This window comes from Hermetia illucens, chromosome 6 (genome assembly GCF_905115235.1).
Source record: "Hermetia illucens chromosome 6, iHerIll2.2.curated.20191125, whole genome shotgun sequence".
NCBI lineage: Eukaryota > Metazoa > Arthropoda > Insecta > Diptera > Stratiomyidae > Hermetia > Hermetia illucens.
In genome coordinates, this window is record NC_051854.1 from 39,474,691 (window position 1) to 39,501,471 (window position 26,781).

The 26,781-nt window shown below is 43.9% G+C and overlaps 1 protein-coding gene across 4 annotated transcripts; it reads right to left on the minus strand.

Moving 5' to 3' along the window:
- Nucleotides 1-247: 247 nt before the first annotated feature.
- On the minus strand, nucleotides 248-26,284 carry LOC119658568 (ataxin-2 homolog). Of its 4 annotated transcripts, none has more exons than XM_038066016.1 (8): nucleotides 25,288-26,284; nucleotides 4,667-4,758; nucleotides 4,424-4,610; nucleotides 3,740-4,361; nucleotides 3,522-3,675; nucleotides 2,373-3,465; nucleotides 2,168-2,316; nucleotides 248-2,088 (listed from the first exon to the last, which is right to left on the minus strand). In XM_038066016.1, exons 3-8 carry the CDS (start codon nucleotides 4,533-4,535, stop codon nucleotides 1,795-1,797), a joined length of 2,424 nt encoding a protein of 807 aa, XP_037921944.1. In that variant the 5' UTR covers nucleotides 4,536-4,610; nucleotides 4,667-4,758; nucleotides 25,288-26,284; the 3' UTR covers nucleotides 248-1,794. The 4 variants fall into 4 exon arrangements, with proteins under 4 accessions (XP_037921944.1, XP_037921941.1, XP_037921943.1 ...); XM_038066013.1 differs by having other exon boundaries at nucleotides 4,667-4,832; XM_038066015.1 differs by lacking the exon at nucleotides 25,288-26,284 and adding an exon at nucleotides 17,374-17,738.
- Between the last annotated feature and the right edge of the window lie 497 nt (nucleotides 26,285-26,781).

Sequence of the window (26,781 nt, forward strand, 5' to 3'; positions counted from 1 at the left end):
TGAAAGCCTCGCAGGTGCATTCAATTCAGGGCTTGGATAGAACAAAATGGTGCAACCGATCACGACGAGCCGACCCCGCTTGTGAACGGGACAAAGGCTAAAGAAAAAGAAGAAGAAACCAGAGCGTTTTGAGATAAAATTTTCTGGTGCGTTTACAGGAATTGAGCGCATTGTAGTAAATAGAAATGAGTATAGATTAACCATTGAAGAAGTCTCACTTATAAGTAGAACATTAAAAGACAAAGTGTTCCGGTCACTATTCGTTTTTACTACAAAGCACCGATTCTTTATTATTCGTATTTTGTAGAGTGCACAAACAAACCTTAGGAAATTTCATATCAAGTAACAAAACAGAGCTGTAACAAATGAATTGAATTGAGAGAAAATATGGTATAAAATGCACATCTATACGCATAAATCCAGTCAATGATGCTAGAACAACATGTATACATAATTTCGCGTTTATTGCTCCCTCCCAAGTCCTAAGGAATTTGGTACTTCATTTGCATGTCGAAAAAAAAAATAAATTTGCGTATTGTTTACTGTGTGTAGACAGTGTGTATTTCTTGAAACGAATATAATTTGCTGTACAGAAAAAAAAGCGCTAAAGGTTAGGGTAAATAAATACAATGTTTCGAAAAGCCTCTAGAAATAATACTCGACCTCAGTGGGAATCAAAGCTACAAAGATACATTCACGCTCGACGCCAAGTTTCAGTTGTGCAAGACACGTTCGATATTCGTTAGTTGATCGCCGAGCCCTCAATGATCGATCGACGTCGGTTGCTCTTATGGTTTATTACTCTAAGGTTTAGTGTTACGTTCGTAATAAAAATGTTGGGCAGCCAGATTCAAAATTTGTTTGGGTCCGCGTTCGATTAGTTCCTGCTAATCTCAGCTATTTTTCATGATGTGAAGGTTATGCATTTGTCGTACTGGTCTTTGTGAATTTGTTATAAAATATTTCAAATGCTAGTTTCTGTGTAATCCGCGATATAAAAAACATCGAGGACTGCTGGCCTTGTCAAAAGCAGCCCCCCGGCAGGGATGCGGTACTTATTTTCCCAAACCGGTTTCTTTTAAGTTTGAATAACGCGAATGCCGGCCCATCTCATTATCAATTGTGTTTCAAGGCCTATCTGAGCAAAGTTTTATTTGGCACGGCGAGTTTAAGACGACCTCACAAAAATGCATGTTTGCAAACTTTGATTCCCGGCATAGGGAACGGTAGAGACTGCAAAAATTTCAGCTTAATACGAACAGATGCTTCTCTGGCGGCTTCAAGTACATTCATCTGATTAGGTTGGAGTAAATTATTGGTTTGTCAAAGCCAGTTTGATAGTACGTGCGGATAATTATCGCAGCCACCAACGAAAATGAAGCTTCCTAGTTACAGCAAAAAATATCCGTTAAATGAAAACACTTCTGAAAATGTATGGGACATTATTTAGTGACGGATCAATTTTTAGTGTGGGCTTTCGAATGGAGTGGTTTTGTTGGAGTGTCCCGTTGAAAATAAACTAGAAATGATACCACTTCGCTGCTGTTTTGAACAACATTTTTTCTCTTTTTGTTGGATTTGTTATTATCTGTCCTAGAGACTATCACACAGACACACACTTCCCTTTATCTTTTCTCCCTCTCTCCTCCTTCCTCGTTCGCTTTAATCCGTCTTTTTCTCTTTCTCTCTCTCTCTATACGCATACTGCAATAAGGTTTGTTTGTTTTTTAAATGTTGCTGTTGTTTTCGTTTCAAAGGGATTCAATTGGGGATGAGATGCGCGGATTTTTATTTCTACTGCGTCGGATGCGAAGGCTGCATTATCAGTTGAAATTGTTGACCGTGATGTGGTGTTTGTGCACCCTGATAGTAGTTGGGGACGAGTTGTGGCGGAGCTGTCGCTAGACACATCACAGGGAAATGCGGTTGATGGGCGGCTCCGAATGCAGGCGGTCCGCCGCCAGCGGGCGAGGGCTGCTGTCCGGGATGAAATTGTTGATGTGGCTGACCAGGCGACGGTGTAGTCGATGGCGGTGTTTGAGCCAGAAATTGGATTTGCTGCGGTGGCGGCTCCGGGTACATTCTTACCTGGAAAAAAGGCAAATACAAGATACATCACATAAATAACATTCAGTAAACTCGTAAAGTTGATAAAAGTTTGACTCACCATTTGCTGATAAGGCTGCGAAGGATAATGTGATGGATGTGGTGCTTGTTGATATTGTAGAAATGGCGTAGGCATCGGTCCAGCAGCTGTGAGCAGTGGTTGGCCGGTCGCAGCAGTGACCTGAAGCTGTGACGCACCCAGCACCGGTCCTATAAAGAAAACCAATGTAAATCATACCTCAATAAGCTCAAACTCTGCCACTTACCTCTTCGAAGTCGCCCTTGCCCGCCGTGTCCATGAGGAGGAGTTTGGAACGATCCTTGCGGCATAACATATGTTATTTGACCTCCTCCTGTTGCGGACATGTGCGGCCCTGCATAAACGTTGGGGGTCATTGCTGGTCCCGGCGTTTGTGGAGTGTGTGGTCGCGACGGATTCGGCGTGCTTGGACTACGTGGCGTGAACGGTTTAGCCGATGGATTCAGTACGTGCTTTGGCTTCACGGCCGGCTTCTCGGCTGCCGTTGGAGATGGATCGCTACTACTGTTGCTATTGTTAAGAATCTGTTGTTGTGGTGGTGTCTGTTGTTGCTGCTGCTGTGGAGGCGTTGTTGATGAAGGTATCGAAGAAATACCAGTATTTGCCGGTTGGATAATGGTTGGAGGCTGTTGCTGTTGTGGTTGTTGCTGGAGCTGTGGCTGAGGCGGTGGCGGTTGGCTTGTGTATGTTTGTTGTTCCTGGTGCTGCATTTGCTGTGGTGCCGCCTTCGGAGTTGACGCCACCGCTATAGGCTCTGTTTGCTGCTGTTGTGGTTGCTGTTGCTGCTGCTGCTGATGCGAGTGTGACTGAGATTGATGCTGCTGTGGTTGAGGAGGAGGATGCTGTGGCGGGGGTTGTGAATGGTGTTGCTGTTGTTGTGAATGCTGCTGCTGGAGTGGTGGAGGAGGTGGTTGCATTGGTGATAACTGCTGCTGCTGCACTTGCTGGGGTGGCGTCAAGGAAGGCTGTGGTGGATGTGGCGAGACGCTTGGAGTTTTCACCTGGTTCATGGGTGGCGGATGCTGTTGTTGATTTGTCGTGGACAAATTGAAATCTTGTTGGAATTTTCTCAGTTCTTGTATTTGTTCTTCTCTCCTTGGATCTCGGGGTGGACGTTGTGGCTGTGGAGGTGGCTGGTTTTGGGGTGCAGGCATAACATTCCCTACCGTATTTGGAGGAGCGTTCACCATATTCGAATGTACGGTCATATGACTGGTCGGAGGGGGTTGTTGAGTCTCTTGTAAGCCACCAGCCATGTGTTGACTTTGTATGTGGCCATGATTTTGTGACATGTGCATTGGTTGCTTACCCATGGACATCTGCAAATGAACAACATGAAACGAATGGTATACTCAGTTTGAACAAAATAATTTACCTGCCCGCTCATCGATTGATTATCTGAATAGCTATTAGGCGTGGACGCTTGAGAAGGATATTGTCTAATTCCTCGTTGAGGCATTGATTTGCTACTAGTATTATTTAAATTTCCTTCACCGTTCATTTTTGCTTGTGACATATTCGTTGGATGGCTGGAAAATTGAAAGTAAAGCCTTTATGAGTGCATACTAAAAATGATATTCACACCTCACATACCCATGCATATTATGTGGATAATTTGGGCTGATCATGTACTGTGTAGGACCTTGCTGCATCTGCATTGACTGATAATTATTATTTTTATTGGAATTATGGGCGTTATGTTGCGGGATAGGCCCGTTGTTGTTGTTTGGTGGTGGCGTGCTGCGGATCTTACCACTCTGCAAACTCTTGCGTTTCGAGGGAACCATGTGCTTGTCATTACTCGATCCTTTTGACATATTTGTATTACTTGGATTTATATTTGTATTTTCGCGTGATATATCTGGACTCTGATCAGATGGTCGCTCAACGGCAGCGAATCGGGACTCTTCGTCTCCGTTTTCTAATTCAATTCGTTCTTGATAATTCGCTTGGTTCTCTATCTCTTTTGCTATTTTCTCAGCCTGCTCTTCGGCCTCTTTGTAGTCCTGCGTGTCTTTCTTCTCTATCTGAACAGTGTATCCAGTTAATGATTGATCAAAAGTCGATTGTACCCCATATAATTTTTCGTTTTTATTGAACATTTCATTTGCATCCCATCCATTTGCATTGCCATCTAATTCAAGATCGAGTTCGCCATTGATAGCACTACCGGTTGGATCCCAAGGTTCTAATTCCCTCTCTTCAGATCGCGAACCTATTGGACGTGTGGAAATGATCAATGCATTGTCTTACCCCTCGTGATTATAGTCAACTTACCATTACATCGAGCTGATATAGCGCTGTCTGTTTGAAAGTTTCCGCTGGTAGCGAAATCTAGATCAACATTCTTCGCGGTAATACTCACAAGGTGAACGGGCGGAAATATCATGCACTCTGCTATCGAAGATGCATCAGAATTCTGATTTTGATTATTTTTTACACATTGTGCATACTCTACTGCAACCTGTAACAACAGTGATTGTAAGAAGTTGGTTCACGATCCAATTTCACAATACTTACATCAAAATTTGGAGAAAACGTCCTAAATATTCCTTCGTAGACACTACCAGAATGTGTTTGTACCTGTGCCAAATTACCAACAATTGAAGTGGCTGCGTGCATGAAAAGTGAATTATTGTATATTCCTTGGGTAGTTCGTCCTCTTTGTGACCTGTCATGTATATATCTTTCGATTGATTTAGGATTAATTAATGACGTTCCAACCAATTTGCTTATAAATATACACAGTAACTGGGCAAATGCGTACTTTAAAATTATATCGAATAATTCTGGTAGAGTTTAGTTTTATGGATAACTTGGCTTCCCGGCTTAAACTCTATTGTGATATTATAAGGCCTACAAATAAGTTCTGTTGGTTTTTTGTTTAAATTTGAAGCTTTATTGTGAAAAATTGGTTATACATTCATTGTTCAAAGTATTGCCCATCGCTAGCCACAACTTTCTTCCATCTTTCAGGCAATTCATAGGTACCATCGCGCCAAAAATTGGCCGGCTTGGCCGCTATCCACTCATCGAGCCATTTTTTGAGTTCGTCGTAATTGAAGAAGTGCTAGTCAGCCAGGCCATGCTGCATCGACCGGAACAAATAGTAATCAGAAGGAGCAATGTCGGGAGAGTACGGCGGGTGGGGTAGGACTTCTCGTTTCAACGTTTCTAGATATGTTTTAACGGGCTGTGCAACATGTGGACGAGCACTGTCATGTTGCAAAATAACTTTATCATGCCTTTGCTGGTATTGCAGCCGTTTTTTCTTGAGTTCGCGGCTTAAACGCATCATTTGACGTCGGTAGAGTTTGCCCGTGACCGTTTCGTTCGATTTTAACAGCTCATAGTATACCACACCCAGCTGGTCCCACCATATACACAGCATGATCTTCTCACAATGAATATTCGCTTTGGCCGTCGATGATGAAGCATGGCCGGGGTATCCCCACGTTGCCCGACGCTTGGGATTATCGTAATGGATCCACTTTTCATCGCCAGTAACTATTCGATGCAGAAAACACTTCCTTTCTTGTCGTTGAAGGAGTTGTTGGCACGTGAAAAAACGGCGTTCGACGTCTCTTGGCTTCAGTTCATACGGAACCCGATTTCCGACCTTTCCGATCATTCCCATTGCTTTTAAACGGTGGGAAATGGCTTGTTGAGTGACTCCAAGTGTTTTTCCAAGTTCTTTTTGCGTTTGCGATGGATCTTGGTCGAGCAATGAATTTATTTGTAGGCCTAATATTTCACTATGCAAGCTAGAGAAAAGGCTGTAATCGAGCCTAGAATAATGACTCCTTGAAATAACCAAAATGTTTTGCGCTTTATAACTTTGTTTCCGCTGTTTTTCGGTAGCTGGCTTTAGAGATAGGTGGAGAATAGAACTGTCGGGTCTAAAGGATCATTTGGCAACTTTATATATCTGTTGAAAGCATCACTTCCAAACATAAGTGATTTTCTACTCGCTCGCGAACCAAACTCTCGAGGAAGTTTTACTTTACGTATTCAATTTGAAGAAATCTGCGAGAAAGGCTGATTGAATACTCTCAGATACGTATGGCAAGGCACCCATTAGTGAAAGAGTGTGTTGTGAATGGTTTCAACGCTTCAAGAATGGTGATTTCAACAACGAAGACCAGCATGGCGGTGGAAGGGAAAAGCTGTTTGAAGATGACGTGTTACTCGATGAAGACTCTTGCTAAACCTAAGAAGAGTTGGCGGAATCATTCTATGTGACTCAGCCTGTCATGTCCAAGGGGCCTCAAAACCCTGGGAATGGTTCAGAAGCAAGGAAATTGGCTACCGTACGAATTGAAGCTGAGGGACGTTGAAAGGCGTTTCAAAATCAACTACGGAAGGGATGTCTGCACCGTGTTGTGATTAGGCCGTGCTTCCACATCGATAGTCAGACGCAATGTTTGCGGCTCCAAGGTTATGCTTTGCATTTGGTGGGACCAGCTGCCTGTAATTTACTACGAGCTGGTAAAACTGAGTGAAGCCATTACAGGCAGTGCGACCCCATTTACATTACGCGCAGCGAAACTACAATCAGCACAACTGCCGCAACGCGGCATGCTTAAATTGAGCTAGCGCGGCAGTCAACTCCAAACATCTTAACAGGTGGATACAAACCAAAACTGAAAAATCGTAGCAGCCAACTGGGTCAATTATATATGGAAATGAGAGGCGACAATGCAAAATATTCTCTGCCAGGCAACTCAGCCGCGTTGCAGTGTCGCTCAAGTGTGTACTACTGCCTCCAGAACCATATAAAGATATTTTGACAGGCAGTGTAAGTGGGCGCGTCGCGTCGCGTAGCGTAAATGGGATCGTACCTTTACTAATGCATTTGAAACGGGCACTGAAGGAAAACGGCTTCAGTTCGAAGTGTGGCGTGAACGATGAAAACGTACTGGGAAACCCTGAAATGGAAAGTTCTATCTCACCCGCCGTACCCTCCTAACATTGCTACAGAAAACTGGAAGATTCCCCTTAAGTTAATCCTAGGAATATTAATTGATTTGAACACACCAGCATAGAGGGGAGTATCGTGACTACGCATGCCTAGTTTCATAGAAATCCAATTATTAGTGTCAAAGTTATAGCACTTATCAATTTTGCGCGAATTAACTGCATCTTAAGCCAAGCATAAGATCCTGACGTCATAATTAACGAGAATAGTTGACATTCGAGAGAAATATTAAAATTCCATTCATTAAGAATCTACTTTTCTCCAGCCATTTTAAAGGTTTTTTTTTGAAGAACAAAACCTTATTATTAAATCAATTCAATGCCTGTCTGTCTATCATACGCACTTTTCTCAGAAACGGCTATAGCGATTGACACGAAATTTCGTAAGAAAGTGAGAACTCTGAACGCCCACATTTGCGGCGAGTTACATCTTTCGACGTTGAGTTGTAGGGCGGTAGTTTGTTGTTTCCGAAAATATGGAGTTGGGCTTAGTGTCAAGGATAAGGGGAAACTTAATGGTTTAGCCTACCGAAATTTGCCGTCAGAGCAGCTTCTACCATACCTGGAAGAACTCCCGTTGGCAGTTTATCCAAAGGCAAGTTTCCAGCAAGACAACGTACCATATCATAAGTTGGGATTTGTACAGCAAGGTTTCGAGGATGAGACCATATTAACCATGGACTAGGCTGCACAAATTCCGAGTTTTAAATCCAATAATAAATTTATTAATTACACGGCGAGTTATGGCACTAAAATCATCAATACCAATACCAATTTTGGGCCGCCATCGAGCAGGAGTGAAAGCAGATCCCGAAGGACATATGCGGAAAACTATACAACGATGATGTTCGGTTGTAATTGCACAAAAAGGATACACATCCAAATGTACTTGGCAGCATGCAATTTTTGACCAAGAACTGCTTCACGTAGAGGGCGTTGTGGGCCGACGCGTTGTCATCGTCGAAGAAACAGTCGCTTGTGCGGCAAAAAACTGCACTTATCTTCCGGATACTTTTGGCTTAATCTCCTCAAAATTTCTTGTTTGATAGTTAGCCCGGGGGAAAGATCTCTGCGTGCACAATACCTCTACAATCAAAGAAGCAGATGAGCATTGTCTCGGTGGTTGATTTGGCGAGCTTATTTGGGACGAGCCAACTATTTTCCGCTGGCTTGATTGCTGCTTTGTTTCGGAGTCGATTCATAGCCCCACAATTCAACCTTGGTGATCTTGGAAAACAATTCAGGGACCACTTTAAGCTGGTTTTGAAGCGCAAAATACTTTTGAAGTCGGCGCTCCCTTTGCTCGTCTATGAAAAAATGAGGGATATATTTGGCTGAAACCCTTTCTATTTTATTTTCAGCCTTTCCGATTGGGTAGTTTCTGGGAATGGGCCCTTGATTTACAGAGGCATTTTCTAAATCTTCCCTCCCACACATACGCACCTTCCTTTAGAACCAATTACAAAATTTCGACTTGCATCATAAGTACTAATCGTCACTTTTCATTTGATACCGTCAACATAATTGTACTTGGGGAAACCAATTATATTTTTTGTTTGGCAAGTATGAGGACCTCCCCTTAATCTCAACATACATTCCATTTTCAAATAAATCACGTTTGCCAGACCGATCTTCGCAGTCTTTTCCGTATCCACAGCCACTTGATCAAGACCAATGACTCGGTAAGAGAGAAAGAGATCAGCGTACCCAAGTTTTTTGAGGGAGAATGACATCGTCTGTTGAACCATCCGATCTCCTTCAGTCAATATAATACACTATTATAAACTTTATTTTAGCAGATATCGGCATGGAGGGTATTTCGAAGGCTTGATTCCATATGGGGGCGTTATGATGATTATTTCATATTTTTCTGGGAATTTCTGAGAATGGCCCCTTAATTTAAGTAAAAAAATAAAAAGCAAAAAAATGTTTGGGGCGATTTTGCTTGATCTGTATCGGGCTTTATCTAATGGCCGCATTCGATGGCTGATATTCTGTTATTTTCTGGTAAGAGTGGTTGCTATTACAGCAACGCGTTGGTGTTTAACGTGAGGCTAGGGGTGCTCTGAGAGCAAAACAAGCCTGGATTTGTGGTGTGTGGGGTTCTTTCTATTCAGTTTTTGATTAGGGTGTAGTCGAGTTGGAATAGAAGAGAAGAAAGATATGTGGATGTCACATATGTCGATGGTTGGGGGAAGAGAGAGCGAGGGAGAAGGTTAAATAGGGATGATATCCTGGGCTTAAAACTCATTTACTCTGTTGTTCTTCTAGTTAATTGAAGAACAGGCAGAGGATGTGAGTTCACGTAGAATATTTGGGCTGTCAAGTAACTGGGCATTCAACGAAGTACACCATGCTATAAGACAAACCTGCACTCATGTGATGACCAATAACAGGTATCCACTGAGCGAAAATTTTTGAGCAAATTACAATCCTCAGTAAGCAGTTATTGGGAGGTAATTTGGGGTTTTTTATGTTACAGTAATCAGGTAGAAAAATTTGTTGCTTACGAGTTATACGTGATGTACCGAAGTTTAAATGAGGGTTCGGGTTTTCCAGAGAATGCCTGCTATGGGTCACTTTGTTTGTATAGTACGAGACGGATTATGGGTAAATATGTAATATGTAGCATGTAAGGAGAAAGTAGACCTTGAGTTGAGTGTGGTAGCACAATTCAATTGCACCTTAACGAGTTTGGTTTGGAGGAAAGAATTGCAAGAACAAGCGAAAGGAATAAATGAGAGCGATTAAATGTTGCTAACTGCTACAAAAAATGGATGATTGAACAAAAATTCAATAGAATGCGTTTAAATGGCAAAATATATGTTTGATGACGTAGAGAGAGAAATTGAATCCAAGACATATAAAACAAGTCGGAATATCGGAAGCTGGACAACTCGGGTACAAAGGTTTCGTGTTCCTCTTGTGTGAGAAATTTTCTAGTCACGTATACCTCCAATTTAAAACATTCCTTTATATACATATGTATTAACAAACTCCAATTTTGTCGCTCATATGAATGATGATGGCGGCTCGACCTAATCACTGCTGAATTAACGAGCCCTGCTGGAAGAACCCCGGCTTTCCAGCGAATAGAGATTCACTCAATGGCTCGACTAAATCTTCTAACATCTTTTCGTACACGCTCGCATCATAACAATTGTGAGAATATACTCGATTTCTCCGAGAAAAATGCGTGTGGCGGACAGACAGATAGACGGTCCCCAGTAGAAGACTAAACTACTGGTGGAATGGTGAACTGGCTGGCCTTCGATCATCCTCCCACCGAGCCAGAAGAGCAGCTCAGAGGGCTTTGGGTAGAGTCGATCAGGGACAAAAAGAGCGCGCCTATAACGCAGCCCGCAAAATCCTCAGGCGCGCCATCCAGCGAAGCAAGAGGAAATGCTTTAAGGAGCCCTGTTCAGAAGCGGACATAAACCCGTGGGGAAGTGCTTACAGAATAGTGATGGGACGATTCAGAGGCCGTTCATCTTCGCAGATCACCCTCTTGCTGAAAATCATCCAGGGGTCATTCCTCTAGCAAGAGAAGGGCACCGATACATTCCAACTACCTCTGAATGTGACGGAAATTCCGCCAGTCACTAGAGACGAGCTGTTGGATATTTGCGGTAGAATAGGAGGCAATAAAATGCTGGGCCTGGACGGAGAACTAAATAAGGCCCTTCAACTTGCCGTGAAATCCAGACCGGACATGATTATTGAGTTGATCGAAGCGTGCATGTCCGAGGGGATATTTCCAGCGGCATGGAAGCGGCAGAAGTTGGAACTTCTGCCTAAATCTGGTAAACCATCCTCATACACACCCATACGTCTTTTGGGCACTGTGGGGAAAATGTTAGAACGGATAATTTATAATAGATTACTCCCGGTTGTTGAGACCCAAGGCGGGCTTTCAGATTGGCAGTATGGGTTCCGTAAAGCCAGATCAACCATTGATACCATTAAATTGGTTACTGGTTTGGCCGAAGATGCAATTCATGAAAAGGGTAGTACCAGAAAATATTGCGTGGTAGTAACCTTGGATGTGAAAAATGCATTCAATTCGGCCAATTGGAATTTAATACGCAAATCCCTAGCGAAGGTTGGTATTCTTGTCTATCTCGCTGCTATCGTCGATAGTTACTTAACCGAAAGGAGGCTCTGGTATGACACCGATGATGCACACACTGCCTCAAGCGAGGCAATCGGTGCTGTTAAAAGTTGGCTAGAGAGCTTTGGTCTGACACTTGCGGAGGAAAAAACACAAGCGGTCCTCATCATTAAGCGCCGGAAGAGAAATGACGCATGTATTAGAATTGGCAATCATATCATCATTTCCAAAGCCGACCATTGAATGGTGGTGGTAGGCGGGAAGCTCAGCTATAAGCAACACCCGCAGTGCGACAAATCATCAACTGCAAGTATGGCCCTGGTATACCTCTAGGCTACTTATAGCCAGGGTGGTTTTTTTAATCATGCTCTATGCACTCCCAGATTGGAGGGAGGCGTTGCGAATGTCAGTTAACACAATCAAACTGAGTGCAGTCTAGAGGAGGACAGCCCTGAGGGTATGCTCTGCCTTCAGGACTGTCTCAGATGATGGAGCATTCTTCATCTCTGGAATGATGTCGATTAACATCTTGGCAGATGAGATAGCGAACATATACAATGCGAAGCCAATCTCTCCCTCATCGCAGACGAAGATGGCTGAGAGGGAGAGATCCATCAATAGATGGCAAAAGCGGTGGGATTGCTCTGGAAAGGATCGGTGGACTCACAGGCTCATTCCTGCCATCAAGGAATGGAGACAACACGGTGAGATTAATTATATTCTGACCCAGTTTCTCACGGGGCACGGAGGATATCACCAATACCTCACCCGACTGTCCAAATTCCGATGGAGTCCCAGAGGACACAGAGCATGTATTCTTCCACTGTCCGAGATTTGTGGAAGAAAGGAGGAATCTAGAGGAGACTCTAGGAGAGGTGCTGGTACCAGAAAATCTGGTGCCGAAAATGGTAGCACGTCAAGAGAATTGGGATGCGGTCAACTCCATGATTGTATCTATCCAAACCAAACTACGAAATGCAGAGCAGAGGAGAAAAAGGCCGTCACCTGCGCCGCGTATAGAAGAACAGTGATTAAGCTAGAGAGAGTTGACTTCGCCCCGTGATGTAATATCTTATGGTGGTTCCGTGGGGCAGTGAGGGAATCGGGGGTGGTTTTAGTGGGTAAAAATCCCACACGCTGGTATGTCCAGACCAGTTTCTTTTGAAGATTTCCACCTCCTCAAAAAAGACGGACAGGCAGACAGTAAACAGATTTTAAACCGATTAAAAATGTGCTTAAGTCTAGATAAATTATAAGCTGTTGTAGGAAGTGGAGGTTCAGAAAGCGGAGAGGAAGAAAACTTTCCTCGTGTGGACAAGGGTAGTTTTCTTTTAAAGAAGAGAGAACGGGTGAATTAACGTTGCACTTTTCCAAGGGTAAGACAATCACTGTTACTGTTATCCGATCACGGAACAATACTCGAGGGTACTTCTCACGAGGAAATTGAAGAGAGTGAGTTAAGGAGGGTTCTATGAAGTCAGAACCACAGAGGGTGATGGGCGCACGACCCTGCGGTGGACTTTGGATCTAAGAGATTCGTTGATGCGTCGGAAATATTGAATCGAGATAATTAAGTCGCTCCGTTTTCGGCAGATCGCCGTCGATAACAGTGGCAGTGCCTTTTTTATTAGAGTTGGTCATCATGAGCTCTGAATTATCCAAACTGTATCCCCTTAAGAAGGGTTTCCTTTGGGGCTGATGGAGCCCTCAATCCGTATCCACTTGATAACTGACCGAAACAATTGGAAAGAAATTGTCGTAGCGTGGCTGAAAATGGTCGCCAAATGTTTGTCGCTGCCATACATTGATTTGTTGGTGGTCAAAGGGTAGTATAGGTCCCAGGGCGAAACGTGGATTGATACTCACGATGGAGCATAAAAACTGGGAAATACCTGCTGAACCAACACCAACAGCACTACTACCAAATCCTATCTCCACCTCTACGTGGTGACCGCTGGGAGCTCTTTCTTAACGAAAAGCTGCAGCTAGCCGATACACTGTCCCAATATAGGGCTGATGTAACAGCGTTACAGGAGATGCGTTGGACAGGGACCGGTTTGCTGGAGAAGAGTCGCTACATCATATATTATAGTGGCCATCCAGTAAACCATGTGCTTGGAGTAGGTTTCTTAGTCAGCCAAAAAATGAAACCTGCTGTTATCGGCTTTGAAAACATAAGCGAACGACTATGCAGATATGATATCAAAATCATACTTGGGGATTTTAACAGCCAAGTAGGGAAGGAGCGCGTACTCAGGCGATACGTTGGCTCCCATAGTTTACACGAGAATACAAATGATAACGGCCTGCGGATTATTCAATTAGCAGGGTCACACGAAATGGTTGTTGGAAGTACCTGGTTTGCGCGGAAAGCGGTCCACAAACATACGTGGGCCTCTCCAGACGGGACCACTTTCAACCAAATTGACCACGTGTTGATTGAACGCCGCCACCTCTCAGCCTTGATGAAAGTCAGAACATATAGGGGGGCCAATATAGACTCGGATCACTATCTCGTTGGCATGGTGTTCCGAGCTCGAATAACAACACCACCCAGAATCTCATCTGACAATCAGGTGAGAGTTAACACTGAAGCCGTCCACAACATAACCCTCCGCGACACCTATAAAGAGGGAAATGGATGCCGTAATAATCGCAGTCAACAGAGGACCTGGAGATGAAGCATCAACAAATGATCTTCATAACTACAAAACGTTATCATTGATACGGCTACAAACATAGTTGGCCCCAGCCGCAAAAGAAATCGGAACGGCTGGTTTGACCATGAATGTAAGCTAACAACGAAACGGAAGAATGCCGCATACCGAGTAATGTTGCATTCTCAAAGAATACGGGCACGCGCAGAGACCTATCACGAACTCCGTCGAGCGGAGAAGCAACTTCACAGACGGAAAAATGAAGCCTGGAAGAACCAACAAGTCTGTGAACTAGAAAAGTACAGGGAGCAACCGCACCAGGCGCGGAAGTTTTACCAAAAAGTCAGTAGAATGAAGCCTTATACACCTCGATGCTCATCCTGCCGAGACAAAGAGGGAAATCTGATTTCCGACAGAATGGAAATATTGGAACTATGGGTTGAGTACTTTGATGAGCTACTGAACAACCAGAACATTGGCGAGTTGGAGGTCTCGCCAACTGAAGATGACGGACAAATACTGCCACCACCAAGTTTAGGAGAAACAGTCCGTGCAATTCATCGGCTAAAAAATCATAAGTCGCCAGGATCCGATGGAATTACAGCCGAATTGGTTAAATATGGAGGCGACCAGTTACACCAAGTGGTTCATCAACTTGTGCTCAAGCGATGGGACAGTCAATCAATGCCTGACGATTGGCAACGAGGCATTATCTGTCTCATATATAAAAAGGGAGATATCACACAGTGCAGCAATTATAGAGGTATCACGTTGCTGAGTACCATCTATAAGATATTCTCCACTATCTTACTAGGCCGGATAGCCCCATACGCCCAGAACATCATTGGCCCATACCAAAGAGGCTTCAATCATGACAAATCAGCAACAGATCAGATTGGTTTTGTGCGGCAAGCGATGGAAAAACTGTTGGAATATAGACAACAGTAGCACCATCTATACATCGACTTTAAAGCCGCCTATGATAGCATAGCCAGGATAAAACTGTACACGGCCATGAGAGAATTTGGTATAACGACGAAATTAGTAACACTGATTAGGCTGACCCTGACCAATGTGCGAGGCCAGATAAAAGCAGCAGGATCACTCTCAAGACCATTCGACATTAACAACGGTCTACGACAAGGGGATGCCCTATCATGCGTCCTCTTTAACTTGGCCCTTGAAAAAGTGATCTGTGATGCCGAGGTAAATGCAAGAGGTACGATTCTCTTTAAGTCCACACAACTACTGGCCTATGCTGACGATATCGACATCATGGGAAGAACCACCCGAGACGTACAAACTGCCTTCATCCAGATCGAGCAGGCGGTAATCGGCGCGAGATATATGGTGGCAACGTCAGCACCGAAAACGAACCAGCCAACAACATCAACCGCACTGGTCAAACAGGAAGAATAAGGATAGGAGAATACAACTTTGAAACCGTTGATAATTTCTCCTATCAAGGGTTGAAAATCACAACCGATAACAGCTACGATGATGAAATCCGCGCATGGTTGTTGTCAGCCAACAGAGCCTATTTCAGCTTACAAAGACTGTTCCGCTCGAAACGTCTCACCATAGGGTCAAAGCTTTTACTGTAGAAGACAATGATCTTGCCCCAGTCCTCATATATTCCTCGGAAACTTGGGTTCTTAGCAAGAAAAATTGTGAACTTTTGGTCGCGTTCGAGAGAAGAATCCTCTGAAGAATTTTTGGCCCCTTACATGAGGATGAACGATTCCGTAGCCTACACAATGACGAAATCTTTGAGCGATACCATGACCGTCCGGTCGTGGATAAAATCCGGCTCAATAAGTTACGGTGGGCGGGTCACTTAATCCGTATGGATGAGGATGATCCCATCCGGAAAGTCTATAAGGGCAATATCTATGGTAGAAAAAGAAGACGAGGCAGACCCTGCCTAAGATGGAGCGATGGCGTAGGCCAGGACGCCGGACAGCTTTTAGGTATATCGAATTGGTGGACCTCGGGGCAAAACCGGGATGTCTGGAGTTCCTTATTAAGGCAGGCCTGGACCGGATACCGGTTGTTGCGCCGTTGATGATGATACATTGATCCGTAAACATGAAACGGATGCGAATTAAAGACGTCCTTAGTTGGTTGAAGATGCGTATTTAAACTTATTTAATTGATTTTCTTTCGCTTTATTGAATATTTTCATTTCAATCGTGTTTGCTGCTCTCCACCCCAATATATTCATGTTCATATGGTAAAAATTTAAATGCGACAGTACCTAATCGAAGAAATGTCGAACTGATTGCGTGTGCATAAATTACTGAAAATTATGCATGAATGCGCCGATTTCCGAAGTCACTCTTCCAAGAGATCGATGTAGGAACACGATTCACAAACAATGAGGATTCACATAATTAGCAGCAAGATTTTTCCCAGTTTATCTTCTGCTGAGTATAGAAATCGAGGAACTCCCTATTGATTTGCTTTGTAGACCACAAACATTATCACTGATTAGGTTTACGTTTAAGTTTATCGTGCAACGTTCGGCATTTTCATCAAATCTTAATCGTTTCTGTTTCATTTATTAGGTTTGAACTAGACCTTGTATCCTTAGCGGAGGTCGATAGTTTACAAAACAAGCATATGCTTCATGAAAAGGACCAAATGCAATGTTTATGGCTTGAAGGTCCAAGGGAGGAGTGAGCAACAACACACCAACTTAAATAACCGCAAATGGCTAATATAAAAAGGTCAGCTAAGGACCAGGCATTCACCCGACGAAGTGTGTCGTTTGAAATGCAAAACTCGGGCAAAAATAAACAGAATCACTACATGCCTACTTTGCACAGAAACACGGCGCGAAGCTCCTCTGAAAACTTGCATGCGGAGTAATTCAATTGTGTGGAGCGTAATCCAATTTAAGGTGCTGCGCTTTAAAGCCGCAATATGACCTGCATCAATTCCAACCCGACTCGACACAAAGCCGAGCCGTGTCAATGAATTTCGATTAATAATTTAGAGTCATCACACCTTCCCCCCCTAATTCGGTCTGCGCGTATTTTTAGAAGGCGTCTAAAAATACTCGAAGGGATTTCGGAGACGTTTCGACCGTAGCTTTTGCGGTACACTTTGCCTATTTGACAAACCGAACAATCGCATTGTAAAGTGGAAAACTGACAAGGATGATGACGGTTGACCTAAAAACGCAAAACAAAATCGATAGCGAGGCCGCCAGGGTATTCTGTTCTTGTGTTGCGGAAGAGCCACGAGCGGCCGTTCCAAGAATATCTGATGCAATTGTCGTGTGCATCGGCCAGCCAGCCAGCCAGGCAGTCAGCCCACTACGGAAATTAAATCACTGCAATGCGAATTTCACGGCGGGCGTTTAATTGAGTGCTGGGCAAAGATTGCACTCTACAATCGGACAAGGCACGGGCTTAGGGGCAATTTGCAACCAGCTTGAATGTCGACAGGCACTACCTAAGGAAAACTGTGGCACTTACTCTCCTGTCGGTCGCCGCAATGGGTGCGTGCAAATCGTAGAATTCACTCCTTTTCGGCTTAGCAAATGTACTTTTTCCTGACTCGAATCGTTCGCGGATCCTCACGGTTTTTCGCTCGTTCGCACTCAGACCCGGCCGCCACTCACTTCGATCCGTTCCGCCCGAGTCTGGCTCGTGACAAGGCGATTTATCGCCAAACAAAGAACTCTCGGGTAATTATTGCAAATTGTGAACGGCGACACTTGTAAACAAATTAACTACGGAACGAGCGCTGGTGCGAAGCTGCACTTCTTCACAGCAGTCGCGCGATGGCCGCCTGCATTTTGTTTTTTCTTTTTCTGTACGTCAAAATTGTGACAAAGCGAGCGGCGAAATATTGCACTTCGGTGGCCGTGGCGAATTGACTTTCGGCAAGCGAAACGCTTGGGGAACTTTTCGGGCGAGTGGAGCTAAGTCAAGATATGTCACTCCACCTGAACTGTGGGTGGAGTTGCCATGGTAGGTGTACTATGGCATTCTGATAATGAGGCAACAGTTACCGAGATGGGTTGTAATTCTTCAAATGTATTTCCCAAGGTTTTATATAAAACAATTTCAATAAAATCAGTTCAGTCTTTATGAAACCATCAAACAACAACTGATCCAACTAATTTGGCTCGATATTTGTTAAGAACATGCCTATGTCTCTACATGCACTGAATGAAAAATATGCTATCATAGCGGAACGGCGTGATGCAGCGTCTGATGAGTGACCTCTGCCCTGGACGAAACCATTGGGTGCTATGCCTAAAACAAGGGTTCCGTGGATCAAAAAAGTGAGAGCAAGTTACTCCCTACCTTGTCTGGTCCCACATGGATTCCTCATATCCTAAACAAGAATTTAGCCTTGGGCTTAAAATACTAGCGGCTTTATAGTTGTTGTCATCTCCTGTGCAACCTATTCTGAATCAATTGCCACATCATAAGCCCATGACATGCCGAGTCATTGTCGTGATTGGAGTCGAGAGAGCTTCCAACTGGGAGATGTGAATCGAATGGTTGTCATCCAGCAACCTTGTGCTATCTGTCCGAACCCATTTGGTGGTAATATAGATATCGTTAGAGATGAAACTAAGAAGAATTCTGCAATAGTGTTGTTTTTTTATGATCCGCTCGAGAATTCGTATTATATTTCACAAGGATGATTGTGATTTGAGAACATTTCCAGTTCGCATGGAAGACAATAGTTAAATAATGTAGGCAAGGGAAACTGATAGATAAAAAATGTTTGTCAAGTATTATAAATGGATTTTTTTCAAACCCGGTCAACTATTTGCTTTTGATCTGTTTCATTAATAAATTGAAGTTGCACAAATTTTGCCTTTCGAGGGACTGCCAAAAGCAAGACCTCTCCTGGTCAGTCCGTTAGCCCGCTCAGTGGGAACTCAGAGGACGGTGACCTGGAGCCTGCCGCTCAAGCTGATCAGCGCGTTCTTGTGAAGCCCCGCCAGCCTGTAAGATGTCGCCACTGAGTACAAGGGCTTAATGGGTGCTCCACAGTCGGTCAGAAAGGCTATTTTAAACTTGGGGCTCGGTCAATGCTCCAGCCATCGAGAGGCTTCTAATTTCATCAGTAGTTCCCCTTGGAATATAGTGGCGAATCGCGGCAGCCCGTATGACTCGGTTACGCTCTGTGTATTGGAAAGCAGCACTGACTCCACAACCCATCTCTAATCCGCCGGTGAAAAATACTGTTTCAAAATCTTGCATTCTGCCTTGGTTACAAAGTCTACTGCAAAGTTCCTAGTGACGTTCGGCTTGCGTGTGGCGTAGTACGTACGTGAGGCCTAAAGTTCCCGAGGTACTTCGTCCGGGATGTTACTATGGCTGGATAGTTTCGCTGTCCAACGTCCGCACTCTCGAAGTCTGATAAAACTGCACGCTACAGCGTATTTAATGTGGTGTAGGGGAAGGAGGTGTAAGAGTATATTGACAGCATCTGCTGGGGAGGACTGCAGAGCCCCGGTAACACCTGAACATGTGGTCCTTCGAATCCTACTAATAATAATAATCGTTGCGCAACAATCCATGTTGGATCAGGGCCTTGAAGTTTGTTAGAGAACTTCATTCAAGACCGTAACGGTACACTAGGAGGCAATGTGGTCAGCATTGCGCTCGCCCGAGATTATTACCCTGATTTGACTCAGGTACTCATTCACAGCTGAGTCGACTGGCATCCGACGACAAATCACGATACCAATTCCACTGCCACCAGTGAGATTTGAACCGCGACCTTCCGTACGACAGCCTTGCGCTCTAACCACTCAGCTATCCGGACCTACTAAGCTTCGTACATTTGTTCCAGCACCTGCTACCACACAATAGAATCGTACGTTAACATGGGACGGATCACAGGTGTGTACATCTAGACAACCACCCTCGGCCGGAGACACCATTTCGTTGTAAAGGGCTTTTGTAGGTATAAAAGTTTATATAGACCTTCTAATCCTTCAGTTCTATGTACTTTACATTAGAGGAGAAATCAATCTTTGTTTATTTAACAGCGGGAGGTATTCGGATACACTTGCCTTGGAGGAGCTGATGCTATTAACTCCGTTTTGGTTACATTTGTGTCGAGTCAGCATCTTGAGGCCAACATGCACACCTTTGTCTCCTTCCATTATTTTACTTATAACTGAGGGAAACATCCCTGACCCTAATATCACCAAGTCGTTGGCATACGCCACCATCTACGCTCCGTTTCTATATATAATATGCGTATAATTTCGACCATTACTATCAACCAGCGCACTGGTGAATTTGCGGCACCCTTCTCACAGCTCTGGTCAAGTGTCTACTCCCCAAATCGAATTAGATTATCCTAGTTGTTAGCATGGATATTATCAATGCCTAAGATGCCCTTCATGGTGGCGTTGGTACTAACGTTGTTGAACGCTCCCTCTCTATCCAGGAGGGCAGTTAGAGTACAATGCATCTACTGTACTGACTACTGAACTATTACCTTGTACAGAGCGGTTTTTGCTGATTCGGATTTGAGCTAGGCGTGCTGGGACTTGGAGGATTGTCCTTAAGTGGATGTCCAGGACGCACTGTTTATAATTGGATATAATTCGCACCCTTGTTGTGTTTGTGATTATATAAAACGGAGCGATTTCCACCTGTTGTCATTTTCGATTACGCTGCTCCCAGGGCAGAGGTGAGGCAGCGTCTGACGAGCTGCCTCTGCCCTGGACGAAACCGTTAGTCATTCTTTCTAATTTTTCAAGTCTAACAAGTTAACACATTTCTATCTAATGCCCCAATAAACACACTCCGAGCAGATTTCTCCGACGATGAAATTTAGAACGATGATCAGTCAGGACTTTTTTTTAAGTTGATCTAACGAAAGGATTACGGTTCTTGCGGCGGTTAACATGACTGCGACAAATAAAACTCCTTGTTATTGAGAAATCTAAATGCCTGCCATACTTTAAAGGAGCTACTACATCACTTCTTGTTTTATACGAAAATAACGCAAAAGTTTCGATTTTTCAAAAAACTTTCCATAATTTTGTTGAAGATGAAAGATGTTCTTGATAGAAAACTCATTCATTGGAAATTAGATTCATCAAACTTGCATTTTTACCTCCCCATACAACTGTTGTACTTCAACCGATAGACCAGGCTGTTATATGGAATCTGCAAGCTCACTACAGAAAACAGTAGGTTTTTAAGATGATTAAAGAAAACATGAATATATAACACAGCAATTTTGGATGCCATCATTATGCTGGATTAAGCTTGACGAAGTATAATGCCAATTGAAATTGCTAATTGCTTTTGAGTGGGTTTGCTTATGTGTTTTTTCCTGTTTAAATAATTAATAAATAATGTATTTTTTTCTTACTAAAAAAACCGTGCTGGGCAAGCAATCCTTGTCTACGAGTTTCCAACCCCTTTAGAACCATTGGGCGTCAATGAATTATTAGTTCTAACCGCATATAACGAGGTATCGGTTACAACCAACAATGCCTGCTAGTTCTCGTTGTAACCGATTTCTGCTGTATATATTGGTCCCTGTCTAGATCGGACATTGGATAGCTCTGTGAATCAGAGGCGAGTGAGCTCGGCGTGCCTTTTTCAAAGGAAGGAACATAGCCTAAATTCGAACCCGAGTTCGACATATAGTCTGCACTGAATGGGTAGTGAAATTACGCCAACATATGTTAGACAATGTGGAGATCTCTAGTGTTCGTGGTTTCACAGCAGGCACACCATTTTATTCGCTTTGTTCTTTGATGAGCTGACGAAAGATGTATTTGCTTGAGTGCAGCTACCTTTGTACTGATGAAGGGGGTAAGTTGCTCCCGAAATATATATATATACACTATAAAATAAAATTGTAGTTTGTAGTAAGCTACTGGTCTATCAATTTCAGAAAATATAGTTCCATCAAGACAATGCAGGTGTATGGAGAGCTTATGCTAACATGGCGTGATAATGTTTGCGCCTTGTTGAGTGAACTATTTCCAAATTTGAGCCTTTGGTGTCTTTTGACGATCGCGGTGTTGTGAAATCGAGAAGAGCATGGCGAGGCACAGATCTCGGAAGTCACTTGACAGAGATGGGATGACTGGTGAGATATCCAAAGCTGTCTGGCGGTAAAACGTCTGTATGATTGTTGCTTACGCGAGAGCTATTTCCCCGCTTTCTGGAAGACGGCCAAGGTTGTTGTGCTCTTGAAGTCGCCAGAGAAGGATGAGAGTAATCCTTTCTTATATTGGACTCTTCTCTCAGAGCTTGGCAAGGTCTTGGAGAGGATTATGGTCCAGGCGAGGGCATCCCATCTGGTGTCAGGCCCCTGGAATCTTCGTAGATTTCAAAGGTATCACAACTTTGTGCGTGTGGTTACCAAAAATTAGTTGCCTCAATGGAGAAACCCGCCGCGGTGTTACTGAAAGGCAAACGACGTTCTTTCCCTCCGGGAACGTCAAACGGAGTGAATTTGGAAGTGGCAGAAAGTGACATACTTGGAATTCACGGAACGCATGCGGCTATTTTCTTCTTTTTCTTCAGCCTTTGTCCCGTTCACAAGTGGGGTCGGCTCTTCGTGATCGGCTTCGCCATTTGGCTCTATCGAATGCCTGATCTGGGTGCAATCTCGAGGCTTTCAAATCCCCATCCAGCGTATCAAGCCACTGTTGCTTAGGTCTGCCCTTTGGTCGTTTACCATCGACTTCGATGTTCAGACCAATCTTTGCTATGACCGCAATTTATCGAACTCAGTACGCATTTAACTAGATTGATAGGTATAGTGAGGTGTGAAGGGGATCTTAGCGGGAGAGCTGTTAGATCCATATATGTGGAACTCTTCCTTGCACGTTCTATATATAGATCCCCTCGTTGTATGAGTTTTCGATGATGGTGCAGGACAGCAACTACTCTACTCTTGTCAGAGATTGGCGTTTTACCGGGTCTCCCTGAGTATTGGACCGACGCCATGCAGGTTTTAATGGATTTTCCTTCTATCTGGAGGTTTGCCGCAAACTGATTTAGTTAGTGCAGATCAGGTGGAGGAGTTAGGATCGTCGGGTGGTTAGACGAGATTGTCACATCTAAGTGGCAGCTTAGATAGAACGAATGTCGGAAAGGTCGGGTCACATATGAGAACATTAGAATTGTGTTTGCCAGAGGAAGTTCTGTCGTAGATTTGGATTTGAGAGGGGCTTCTTCTGACGGGACATGGTAGCATGAAAGAGTTTTTCTTCTTGCGTAACCTTGCCTTCAGTTAGAGTTGTGTTCTTTGTGGTGCAGGCTTAGAGGATTCGTTTCATGTTTTCCGTGTCTGTTCAGTATACTGTGACATCCGCAATTTATATGATATGAGCGTTGACATAGTGAGCGGTATCTTCAATTTTCGGCAGTGCATTGCTAGCGATAATACCCTTCGATCCGCTAATGCATACGCGCGTGTTGCCTTCCGGCGACGGAGAGAGTTCCTCGATGTTACTTTGTCTCCAGTATATGTGGGGATGGTCAGCTTTGTGTCAGTGCTGGCTTGTGACGTGTTGTGTTTTGTATTGTACGTAGAGCGGTAGCTGACTGACGGAAAGGTTTCATTGCAGTTTTCCGTACTAAGCTGATTCCAATCAAACCATCTTTGTCCGAGTAGGACCGTGCAATTATGCACTCAAGACCTTCATCATGGCAATGCACGGGTGCATTTGTATGTAGACAACGCGAGAGGCTATGAATCGCTACGTCGTCTAACCTTCTCTACAAGTGTAGCACCCTCCGACTATTTCTTGTTTTCATACCTGAAGAAATTCCTGAGTGGTAAGAGTTTCGGGCAAAATGAAGAGATAACCTCTGAAACAAGCCTTTATTTTGAGTCTTAATCTATTATTTTGAAGTAATAAAAAAAAATAGAAACTGGTTGAACTAAATGCATCGAACTAAAAGATTTGGGGAAAAAGTGACATTATCCGCGAGAATCATCGGCCGGCCAGAACGGCTAGCGCTTGATACGCGACTCCACTCGAACTAGGCTTACGACAGAGAGAAGTGGTTAAACCCAAAACAGAAGTGCCGAAGTTGCTACCAAACAGGGCAAAGGCTGAAGAAAAAACAACTGCCAATTTTTTGATTTTTTTAAATGAATTTTTGAACTCAGATGCCAATTTTTTATTTAGTGGTATTAACCCAAGCTGGCAAGGAATTGGCTACGACAGGATCTGATACTGCATGAATAAAGTGATTGCTCTGATGTTTTTATTAGTAAACTTATGCGATCTATGCACACTTTCACTGAGTGTGGTTATTATATGACCTTCATGTTGAGATACTTGTAGATTCCTTTTTCTGCTCGATCATCAAAAATTACTAAATTTAAAATAAAGAAAAAAATACTAATATTTTTGAATATTCCAAAAATGCGAGTTGGAATGCTTTCGCTTTCTTATCTGAAATCCATTCAGATACAACAAAAGAATGAACTGATTCCTCAGGTGGTGGTTTTAGTGATTCATGCTTTCCGTCAAGTCATCTAACTCGGTTGATATGCGAACTGGTTCTGCTTGTTCATATAAAAAAGCTGGTATTTTTGTAGCTTTATTGTAATCAAAGGATTGTGCGATAAGTTTATTAATTGATGCATTTGGTGAGACTCCGACTTTATAAATGTAAACTTTACGTTAATTTTTTATGAGATAACATTTTGGGGTAGATCAAAAACTGATAATATACCAAGATGACAACCCTCGTGACCTGCGTCTGAGAAACAAACCTTGTCATTTCCACGCAACTGAAATACCGTTTGCTGCTCAGTAAAATATACAAAAAACCATTACTTTCTGTTTTCGGTGGTTCAAATTAATCAATCCGTCAACAGATATTGCAAACTCGCTCCCACAGATCCTCTGCAATTAATTTTCTCTGCCGAATTTTCCAGTGGCGAACGGCGAAAATGTCACAATGCAGTGCGCGAAACTGCCCGAAATTGCAGTGAAAGTGGACGCCGAGCAGATAAGCTGACGGCAGTTTCGAAATTGGATGGCATCCGTCGTTTGACAGGTCGATGTCGAGCATTCCACGTTCATGTTATGTAAAATGAATTATTCCCGCAAAGGGCAGGGATTGTTGAATGAAACCGGAAAGGATTTCACATGATCCGCGCCACAGCACATCCAAAGGGATTTCTGGCGACACGAATCGAACCAAAATGCGTCTATGCAATGCAGACTGGGGGCAAAGCGAAAAGAGTCGCTTCGCGAGGGCGAGAGCCAGAATTCGCTGTTTGACAGATAGCCATGGAGATAATGGCGGCCGGGGGAAGAAAGTCACTGACTTGTACGGAAGCGATTGGTATGGAAAATGGATGACGCTTCTGCACTGCCCGTTACATATGTTTGCCAGCGGAATGCAAAGGATACTTACCCCCTCGTGGCGGCGGGGCGGTTTTTCCTCTTGGTGCTCATGTCAGCCAAATAATTGGGGACTGTCGTCGCTTGAGAATACGCGGTCAAGGGACTCGGCGTGCTGGAGCCTCCCCTGTACGGTGCTGTCGGGACCGGAATTTTGACGGATTTTCCACTAATTGAAGCTGTCGCCAACAACACGTTCTGTCAACACTTTCCGTTCTAGGACTCGCACTGAACTGGTTTCACGAACACAATGGGACGGACCACGGGGCTCCGGGTAGAATTCTGCGGCGGTTTTTGATAATTGTCTGCTCGTAGCTAGCGGGCGAACGATTAGTGCGGCTCGGCTCTGCAAGGGCTAGATGTCCTGTCGTGCGGCGGGCGTGAGTAAACTGAACTCCAAAAGACGGCGGATGACGTCTGCGCTTTCTGACGTCTTACCGAGAAATGTCAACACGACAGCGACGAGTTGCTCGATGCTTTCGTTTCGTGTTTTCTGGCTGTTCGTCGCGACACGGCTATGATAAGCGCTGCATTGGGTTGCGTAGCGCGAAAACGGACGTGTGCGTGTAGTGGTGATGTTTTCGAAAATTTCACTTTCCCGAACCGTGCACTTGCCCCGTCGAAAACGCACACCTCCGGGGTTTCCGCAAAACAAAACTTTTTAATTCGTGTACGAAGGTCGCCTGTATGCGGTTCGCGCCGAATGCAGCACTTTCCTTTGCCTCCTCGCTAACTTTCTTTTTTGATAACTTCGCAGCGAAATTGCCCGCTGGATATCTTCCCTTGTCAAAACAACGACACAAAGGAATCGAGGACACGCTCGCGTTTTTCCTTTCCTGCGCCTCTCGCTGAGATCTAGTCGCGGAGTTGTTTCACCTAATTGATAGTGCGCTACTCACTTGAGGTCTAGTCGCGAGTCACAACTTTAAATAACGATCACTTCCTAGTGAAATATCGGAATAAAAACAATCGTGTCTGTTCAACACACGAGAGTTTCTGATATCTTCTTCTTGGCTCGATTGACTAGCCGAAATGAGCGAGTGTCAAAGTACGGGTGATTGAATATAGATGGCAGGGCGGTTAGACGTCGTTCAAATTGAATAATTTTTCGAGCTGGTGTTGGCAAACGTGTACTGCGTAGGGGTGGGCACAGTAGAAGGAAGCATTTCAGAGCCCGATACGATTGGAGTTGTCGTCTAGATGAAGGTTTAGAAAATCCACAACGGGTTGATTGAATTGGAGTAAAAGTCTAGTGTAAATAGACTATTGTCTTGCCCATAAATACTAGGCACCGTATATTTTATGTCTCTTCCTTGTTTAGGGTAAACAAGCCGGGAAATCGGAAGCTGGACGCTTCAGGTACGAAAGGTTTTGTGTATTTCTTAGTACGTAGCACATTATATATCCATATATTATGTGAGAGTATCCACTTTCGGGTGACATTGACATTCATAGTCTTCAATTTTCAAAGAAGCAACAAATTTGAGGTATTATAACTTTGTTAGTA